Here is a 9,161-nt window from a genome sequence, read left to right as displayed (position 1 = left end):
GACTGTCGCGCCGCGATGTGATTTGTTTTCGTCGTCACAACGCGACTTCACGTGAAGCTGGCTGCCAGCTGGCTCTATATAAGAAAAGCAGGCACCGTGCCTGGCCAGTGCTTAGGCGACTGTCAGACCGCGATTTGTGTTAGTTATCACAAGATGACCGTTCGCATTCCGTTTAAAACTTCTAGATCACCCTACTTGATTTAAAAAAAGAGGTGAAGGTTACTTTGATGACTTGCATTCGAAGTGGAGATCACTGTTAAGTCTTTAAAAGAATTCTTATGAAGTCATTAAATTTAATAGATGGGGATTATCTTGAGATTCATGAGACATTCTCACTGCTGTTTTGAGCTACAGCTTCCCCTACCTCAACGTCCATGTACGAATATGAACACACAATGTTATCGTAAGTAAATATGTAATATATATTCTAATATGCGCAGCATAATAAACATGTCTATAAGCAACTTATCCATTGTTTACTAATTTGTCATTGTCATAATTTCGTTTTAGAACGCGTCCATACGAAGTTCGCAAGAATTGTGCGGTCTAATGAAATCATCACAAGAATGCGAGTCATTTCTGTCCATTGTGCCGTTGGTCTTGATTTTCCTCTCACAATTCGTGTTAGGCGTGGGCAATACCTTGTATTATTCGCTGGGTCAAACGTATCTTGATGATAATACGAAAGAGAGAAATACACCGCTCATGTTAGCCGTGGCCATGGCACTTAGAATGACCGGACCGATCGTGGGTTTCTTTTTGGGTAAGCTTTAATTAACTAACGGTAACTGAATGTGACTAAAACATTTAGCTTCTCAAGACGTTGTTGGTTTGTGATTTTCCCATGAAATTTTTTCGATCTTTTCTATAATTTCAGGTTACATATCATTAAATATGTATATTGATCCCTTCAAAAAGCCATTAATCGACAATAAAGATCCACGCTGGTTGGGTGCTTGGTGGTTTGGTTGGATGATATTGGGCACTTTGATGGTGCTCTTCTCTGGTCTAATCGGTCTCTTTCCCAAACAATTGCCAAAAAAGAAATCGGAACACTACAACTCACACTTGCCACGGATGATGCGTTTAGAGCAGCTTAAGAAGGAAGATGGCATATCTTTGGGCAGCACGCTATCTCTTACAGCTGCGCTCGATGCAAACGCCGCAGCTGCGGTTGACACGGACGACTTTCCAAAACTTAAAGGTTTGCCGTAAATATAAATAAATAACTAATTTGATCATTAGTAAGCTTTGGTATACATTCTTGCAACAGATTTTCCGAAGGCGCTGATGCGTTTGTTACGCAACAAATTGCTTATATTTAACATTATATCGGGTGTATTCTATATTTTGGGCGCTGCTGGCTACATGACATTCTTGTCCAAATATATGGAGGTGCAGTTCCATAGAACCGCACAAACCGCCACAGTTGTGGTGGGACCAATATCGATAATTGGCATGGTGATTGGCCTCATTGGATCCGGCATTGTTATATCGAAAAAACATCCATCGCCGAGCAAAGTGCTAATGTGGAATGTTATAGTCGGATGTGTGTATATTTTGGGGCAAACGTCGTATATTTTTATGTATTGTGGTGATACGATATCTCTGCAGAATGGTGGCAAGTAGGTAAATTGATTTTCGATTTAGCTTTTTTCATTTATTTCTTGTTGCCTTTTCAGCTTTCACTTCACCAATCAATGTAATAAAAATTGTAGCTGCGATAATGTGGCGTATTCGCCGGTTTGTCACGAGGCCAGCGACACAACATTTTTCTCTGCGTGTCACGCGGGCTGTCAAACTTGGGACGCCAAAGAGAAGGTGAGTTTTTGAAGAATTTTGTTAATGGAAAACTGGAATAACAGGCACGGATAATACATTTATGTATCATATACTAAGTTATGTTATTGAGCAGCAGGTTAGGCGAAGCTAGGTTAAGAGGTTGACCTTAACAAGGATCTCAGTTGGACAGCTTAGAACACCGGGCCGTTGTGTTACCTAAAACTCCTATATAATAGATCTTAAGACACACACAAATCGACAAAGCCAAAGAGAGACGGCTAGTGTCAGCTTCGACGGGGTCTTCTGGATTGGCGAAGATAAGTCTACCGAGATGTTTCATCCTCAGTCTTGCGAAGATTATACAATGGAGAAGAAACTACTCAACTGTTTCCGACTCACCCAACTCCATACGACTTTGACAACTAGCCTCCGACAAGATGTTTAGCTTTCCGCACGGCTACAATTTTTAATACAAATTGTTAGAACTAAATTAAGATAATGTACTGTTGTTCTTGTAGCGTTACATTAGTTAGTTAGATTCCTGAACCAATTTCGAGGCAAACTGTCCGTCAAGATCCGTTCCGGTTACTTTAACCAAACTGTCGATAATGTATGTGCAATACTCTTTAAAAAATCTTTACTTACAGACATTTTCGAATTGCTCCTGCATTGATCTTTTGGACCCAATTACGAGTACTGTTGCATACACGTCTACCACTCCCAGTTTTCTAAGTGACTTAAGCACCAAACAGCAACAACCACTTACACAGAAAAGCTCAGAAATTATCAATGGTATATCGACAACAGCAACCCCGGTACCAATACCCACCACGATACTAAACAATGATGACATCACCGTACCGACAACAGCAAGCATATGGACAACAACACCAAAACTAACAACAACGACTGATGAACTGCTCACACTCGCCAGCCGTTCTGTGAGCACACTCTCCGATATACTCACACCAGGCGTTTGCTTAAAGGGCTGCTCTGTGGCCTTTTACAGTTTCACAATTGCATCGATGGTTGTCAATTGGTTCGGCTCTTCCGGGCGCATTGGCAATCTATTGGTGAACTTTCGCGCCGTTGCCACCAAGGACAAATCCTTCGCACAAGGTCTTTCCCTAATGATGATTAGCTTACTCGCACTTATACCGGGCCCCATTATATTTGGACGTATAATCGATTCCACTTGCCTTGTGTGGACAGAGACTTGTCATGGCAGAGGCAATTGTCAATTGTATGATCAGACGAAATTCCGATACTATGTAAACATATTAGCGTTGTGTAAGTATGAAAGTTTGAGGTATACTTACGTTAGGGTGTCCGTTATTTTCCAAAATGATTTTTATACCCTGAACGGAGTATATTAAGTTTGCTACGGAGTTTGTAATACCTAGAAGGAAATGCATATATATAAATAATCAGCTATGTTAATTTAACCGTGCCGGCCTGACCGCCTGTACATCCGCAAAGTAGTCTCTCAGTTTTTGAGATATCGTTTTAAAATTTTTCTCATCAGAAAGCTCCTGATTCTGATTTTTCAGAACCGCCGATATCGGACATTTATAATCGGAATAAAGTTTTTGCATGAAAACTTTTTCATTTAAAAATATATCTTCATGTAATTTTGCATAGACTTGCATATGTATTTATATTGGACGGCTATAGTCGCCTTCAAACGGATGTTCTTAGGCTACCTAGAGAATACTTGGTCAAAGACCGAAAGTCGTGAGCTGCTTGAGCATTATGTAAAAGAATCGTTTCCGACCACTCCCAAGTGAATGGCGATCAGAGAACTTTCCTAACTTGCGTGAACTTTTACACATGACTCCAGCCTCGAAAATTAACGTTGACATTTTTTATTGTTTTATTTTTTTTTTTTGTTTTTTTTTTTGCAAACTTTAGTTTTTACTCTAAAACAAGGACCCAATGCAAACCAGTTCCTTATTTTCAATTTAATCTGGCTTAAAAAATTTTCTCATATATTTAACGTAGAATTATTTGATCTCGAAAAAGTCTAATTCGAAAATAAGAGACACCCTAACCTACATATGTATGTTTATATGTTCTTTGTGTGACAAAAATGTTTTATTGCAGCGCTTACGTCGATCGGTGTGATCTTCGACATTTTAGTTTGGTATCATGGCAGGCATCTTGATTTATATGGAGAAAGGGAGGAGCAGAAGCTCCAAGAAAGGCGCCAGAGAGATAAACCAATCACACCGCTTTTAGCACATAGCTCATAATATTATTTAATGCCACCATTATGCCTTGTATATGTATATCTGAAGCATTTTGCATTGTAAATGTACTTTTGAAAAGTTCTTAAGAATTTTTACAAAACCTGGAGTTTATACAAATATGTATATATGATAAAATTTGTACATTTGTATGTATGGAATTGAAGAATGCACATGTAGCAAGTATACAAGTATATTATAATTTATTTTCCTCAGTGTGTAAAATTATATTCCCTAATTTAATTTAATTGAAAAATATGAAGAATAATTATAAAAATGAATTTTTATAATTTTAAGTTGATAAAATCGTTGTTTAAAATTTAAAAAAAAAAAATATGTATACGTAAAAAACGAAAATATAATTATAAAAATGTCCCTAGCGATAAAAATTCATTTACTTACGAATTTTTGTAGACAAATTTATAAAATTTAAGGGTTAATGTATATAGTTTGAGAGCATTTTGATATTGAATTGAAAAACGTACGTGCTTCATGGAAAAATTTTGAATTTTATTAATCAGTTATAATTGCAAATAAAGTTGCATTTTAATGCAAACTATACTAAGTCTGAAAAAATATTAGCACCTCGTTATTAAGTGCAGTTTTAGTTATATCAATAATTTTTTCACATACAAATTAAATATTTTACTCAAACCTTTTATTAATTTAATGGTAGGTAGGTAGATTTTGTGAAATTTTCAGAGGAAAATATTCCATACAACGTCATTTCGACATCCTCGGATAAAAGTAACGCCCTTTGCCGAATGAAACGCCACCAGAAGGGCCTCCTCCTCCCTCCTCGCTAACAGAAGAATGATCAGCGGAGCGCATAGGCGGCAATGAACCTCGAGTCAAAGAATAAGATATGGCAATAAGCACAGAGGACAAAAAGTCCCCGAACTAAGACGTCCTGACGCAAGAAACGATACAAGAAAACAGAAAGTGAAAAGGGTATGAGCACAGAATCTGGCGTGGTCCAAGAGGAAAAATCTGATCAGAAAACAGAAGGAAATACTAAGCGCTTAGCGAATGACACTAAATGTACGCCGAAGAGACCAAGCCCAGCATCTCCCATTAAACATCTGGAACGGTCAACGGTTCCGAAGCCAAAAGCAATAAGACCTGTCAGTGGCATGAGTTTCTGTCCGAAACAGCTGGTTAAGATCCACAGCTAACTAAAATAATAACTCACATAGCCGGTGGGTGAACCGTAAGAACCGAAAACAACGCCAGAGTCCCGGCGATAACTCCACTCAAGACACATTTTTCAGGATCCACAACAAGTAGATCAAACAGTCACAGTGAAGAACAAATCATAACAACCAATTCATGGACGCTAGCTAAAAAAAGATAATTAGCTACAGAATTGTACATTGGGAAATAAACTCATTTGAGAAATGCAAATCGCCAGGAATAGATAGAATATGGCCAGCTATCCTACGTAATGGAGAACAACAGCTGATGTCCGTCATAGTGCACACCATCTGGTCTGTATAGACCTACATGGAGCAGAGCCCAGTCAAGTTCATCCCCAAACTATGAAAAAGGGACCACACTACTGCCAAGTCCTTCAGACCAAAAACTTTAACATCCTTCAGCCTTAAGGGTATGGAAAAGTTTATTGATAACCATATAAGAACAACAACTCTAAGAGATACAGCTCTACAACATGCAAATAGAGAAAGTAGATCAACGGCTGTAAAAACGTTTTTTTCCTTTGAAACGTTGTTTTCAGTGTCTTTGAAAAAAGTTTCTTCGAAAGGGCTGGACCGATTGGCCTGAAATTTTCACAGCACCTTCTTAGATATATTTGTCAGGTAATGAGCGAAGGATAACATTTTTTGCAATCATTTCGATTTTTTAAGCTAATCTGAAGTGTAAATTTCTTTAAGAAAAAGTGGCTTATGCCAATAGAGTAGAACCACCAAAATGATTATCTCATACACTGTCTCAAAATGCCGTAAGAATCATAATCAAACGTATTTCCTCTTTTATTTTTGAAAAAATTTACTTTTTTATGTTTAGCTTTTTTATGCTTTATTGACATTTCACCGACATTTAATATGCGTATGTCTTTCATCTCTTTTAGCTGAAGTGTTCATGTTTGTTTTTCTTTTTTTTTCATTGCGTTGATGGTTTTGTAAATATGGTCCAATTATCGTTTAGCGCGTTGCAATGCTTGTGAAGTTAGCTTGCGGTCATTTTCATTTACTGAAGGGAACTGCCCTAATTTATTTATTTTTACTTTAAAATTCTATCGATTTATATATGTAAAAAAAAATCATTTCAAAATTACTTGTTGCTTACTTTTAGCAGTAGTTTTTTTTTTTTTTTTTTGTAATTTTCCTTTGCGTGTTACTTAACATTTACGTTTTCACTGAACTTATTTCAACCTTAACGAAATAATAAAATCAGTTATTTTATATAAGTTTTTGTTTTCATATTTAATTATAGCAATAATATAATTATATATTTACGTTTACTTTTCATATTCTTGTGTTCGTTCGTTTTATAATGTTATAAGGTTTGTGTATTGTTATTTGTTATGTACTCCTTCTTTTCATACGCTACTCTGCCCAACTTCTGTGTGTAGTTTTTAGTTAATGTGAAATGGCGTTAATGATTTACGTTTAACGAGTACGATCCTGCTCATTTATCATATATTTAGTTTCTTATATAGAAGCAAGGCGTTTAGATGAATTTAGCTGTGCTCAATTTATTCGATCACCTTCAATACCTTGCCAATAGCAATAGTTTTGTCTGTAAACGGTCAAAACAAAAAAAAAAAAAAAAAAGATTAATAAAAAAATATATTAAATATATAGGTATAAATATAATTTGCAATTTGGTGGTACTTACTTTCGTCGCGAAGTGTAAATCTACCCATCTGTGGGAATAGTTTAAATTGTTCAAGGCAAATCATTCCGGAACATTCTATACGCATAATTGCCACTTGATCTTGCTTAACAAATCTTGGACGTGTTTTTGATTTTTCTCCGGTCTTTTTGTCAACCAAACAAATTAAGGCCTACAAAAAATTCAAAGTTCGTAAAAGCTATTAAACTTTTGTGAGAATAAACTTACTTTCACTGTAATCTCCTCTGCCGCGCAGTGAATATGCATAACCGCCGAGTAACCAGCGCATATAATGGATTTGTGCTCCAAAATAACGACTTGCGCGTCGAAAACTTTGCCAGTTTTTATTGGGTTGGTAGCGTCGCATAGAACAAATCCGGGTGAAACATCTTCCTCTTCAATTCCCTGTAAAAAGATATGATTATTATTTATTTATATTTATAAATTTATAAACAATACGCATATTATATAAATTTATTATTAATATTTATATTTATATATTTAGAATTAATGTTGCATTACATAAAAATATTTTTTGATATTTTTAGAATCGAAAAAATATAATAAGCAGACTTTATAATTTTACACACCTTCAGTTTGACTTTGATATTCTCGCCAGGACCCACAGAAGTAACTTCTTCATCATCAGAGAATAGCTGATCCACTGAAACTTGTGTCTAAAAAAACAAAAAGAAAGAAATTAATAATTTAATTTTTTGTGCTTATATTTTTTAGCAAATATTTTACTTACCCGGTTTGGCATTACTAATAGGTTTTGCCCTTTTCGCGCAGTGCCTGATTCTACTTTTCCCATCACCACTGTACCCATATCTTTATATTTGTCAACAATAGGCATTATGAATGGGCCATCAGCGTTACGATTGAGCGAAGGCAACTGATCAATGAATGGTATGAACGCCGGCCCTCTGTACCAGGGGCAAATATCGGCTGGTACCGGATCACGTAAACCAGCTCCGCCCAAACCAGAGCAAGGCATAAAGGTTAAATCCTTTGAAGGGTTGAAACCCAATTTTTTGAGGTATGGTAGAATCTTGTCCCTACATTCGTTGTAACGTATTTCATCCCAATTTACAGTCGGATCATCCATTTTATTTACCAAAACCACTAAATGCTTAACACCAGCGGTCTTAGCCAACATAGCGTGTTCACGTGTTTGTCCTCCACGATCAAAACCAGTTTCGAATTCACCTTTTCGAGCTGAGATAACCAAAACAGCTAAATCAGCTTGAGCCGCACCACCAATCATATTGGGTACAAAACTCTTATGCCCTGGTGCATCTAATATAGTAAAATGTTTGCGTTCTGTCTCAAAGAATGCTCTGCCCACTTCTACAGTTTTTCCCTTGTCACGTTCTTCCTGATTTGTATCCAAAGCCCACGAAAGATACCAGCTTTCGCGCGACTTTTCTCGTGCCTCACGCTCGTACTTTTCTAGTGTACGTTTGTCAACCATACCTGTGAGGTACATTATTTGACCACCAATTGTTGATTTTCCAGCATCTAAAATAAATAATGCGGTGATAAATAAAAAAGTTTAATTTGTACAAATTTCAAGTAACTAAACTGCCTCAATACATACCAACATGTCCAATGAAAACAACATTAATATGCTCTTTTTTACTACGGGACTCCTCAACCTTCGGTGTTTTCTTTTTTGAAACTTTAGGCGTAGTATCATTTTCAACATCTTCAATAGCTTCGTCAGGTTCTTCATCGTCCGGTGTTATTATAGGATCATCCTCAACGTCCCAACTGTCGGCTGGGTCATTTTCTGTCAAAATTGAACATTATTTATAATTTTTTAAATAAACAGCTCAATATATTATTTTTTCTAGATCTACGTGTTCAATTATTTAGCTCGTAGTTTGATAGATGCACAGCCGATCAAAAATGTGTTTTACATTGCATTTTTCTAGCTTACTTCTTATCATACGTGGCATTTTTATATATTTAAAAAAACTAACTACAATATGTTTTATGTTATTGTGAGTGCAACAATAAAATACAGATTTAAGTAAACTATTTTATTTACGAAATAAAATTGAACAAATATAAAATCAAATTAAATGTGGCACCGGGCCACATCCAACTCTCCGCTGACTAACAGCCGTACGCAACTTCGAGTTGCTAACAGCTAGACAACCACCATTAACAAGTTAGAAGCGGTTGAAACCACAAACAGCAGATAAGCGAATTTGGTCAAAAAAGAAAAGTAAAAATTAGTATGTACAGGTACAATGATTAACAAGTTTTTTT

General features: G+C 36.2%; 2 protein-coding genes across 5 annotated transcripts in view; one reads left to right on the top strand and one right to left on the bottom strand.

Annotated features, from left to right (window-relative positions):
- Window positions 1–4,102, top strand: part of LOC108974761 (solute carrier organic anion transporter family member 4C1) — a 10,357-nt gene extending 6,255 nt beyond the window's left edge. For 2 of the 3 annotated variants that reach the window (XM_018942789.1, XM_018942790.1), the window contains exons 4-9: window positions 511–763; window positions 878–1,204; window positions 1,274–1,625; window positions 1,683–1,821; window positions 2,430–3,072; window positions 3,886–4,034. In XM_018942789.1, coding sequence (XP_018798334.1) covers window positions 511–763; window positions 878–1,204; window positions 1,274–1,625; window positions 1,683–1,821; window positions 2,430–3,072; window positions 3,886–4,034 — 1,863 coding nt within the window. Of the gene's footprint in view, window positions 1–510; window positions 764–877; window positions 1,205–1,273; window positions 1,626–1,682; window positions 1,822–2,429; window positions 3,073–3,885 lie in introns of all 3 variants that reach the window. The other variant, XM_018942788.1, reaches the window with a different exon arrangement.
- Window positions 4,103–6,342: 2,240 nt separating this feature from the next.
- The window catches only part of LOC108974802 (eukaryotic peptide chain release factor GTP-binding subunit ERF3A), a 4,501-nt gene continuing 1,682 nt past the window's right edge, over window positions 6,343–9,161 (bottom strand). Inside the window, exons 1-7 of one of the 2 annotated variants that reach the window (XM_018942850.1) lie at window positions 8,827–8,859; window positions 8,485–8,676; window positions 7,636–8,405; window positions 7,475–7,561; window positions 7,113–7,289; window positions 6,888–7,056; window positions 6,698–6,788 (exon numbers count right to left, since the gene is read on the bottom strand). In XM_018942850.1, the coding sequence (XP_018798395.1) occupies window positions 6,745–6,788; window positions 6,888–7,056; window positions 7,113–7,289; window positions 7,475–7,561; window positions 7,636–8,405; window positions 8,485–8,676; window positions 8,827–8,845 (1,458 nt within the window). In that variant the 5' untranslated portion in view covers window positions 8,846–8,859 and the 3' untranslated portion in view covers window positions 6,698–6,744. Of the gene's footprint in view, window positions 6,789–6,887; window positions 7,057–7,112; window positions 7,290–7,474; window positions 7,562–7,635; window positions 8,406–8,484; window positions 8,677–8,826; window positions 8,860–9,161 lie in introns of those variants that run through there. The other variant, XM_018942849.1, reaches the window with a different exon arrangement.

Source organism: Bactrocera latifrons, unplaced genomic scaffold (assembly GCF_001853355.1).
Source record: "Bactrocera latifrons isolate USDA-ARS-PBARC rearing strain unplaced genomic scaffold, ASM185335v1 scaffold_59, whole genome shotgun sequence".
In the NCBI taxonomy this organism is placed as follows: domain Eukaryota; kingdom Metazoa; phylum Arthropoda; class Insecta; order Diptera; family Tephritidae; genus Bactrocera; species Bactrocera latifrons.
The sequence above is the reverse complement of the archived record's forward strand: the minus strand, read 5'-3'. Positions and strand labels throughout refer to the sequence as shown.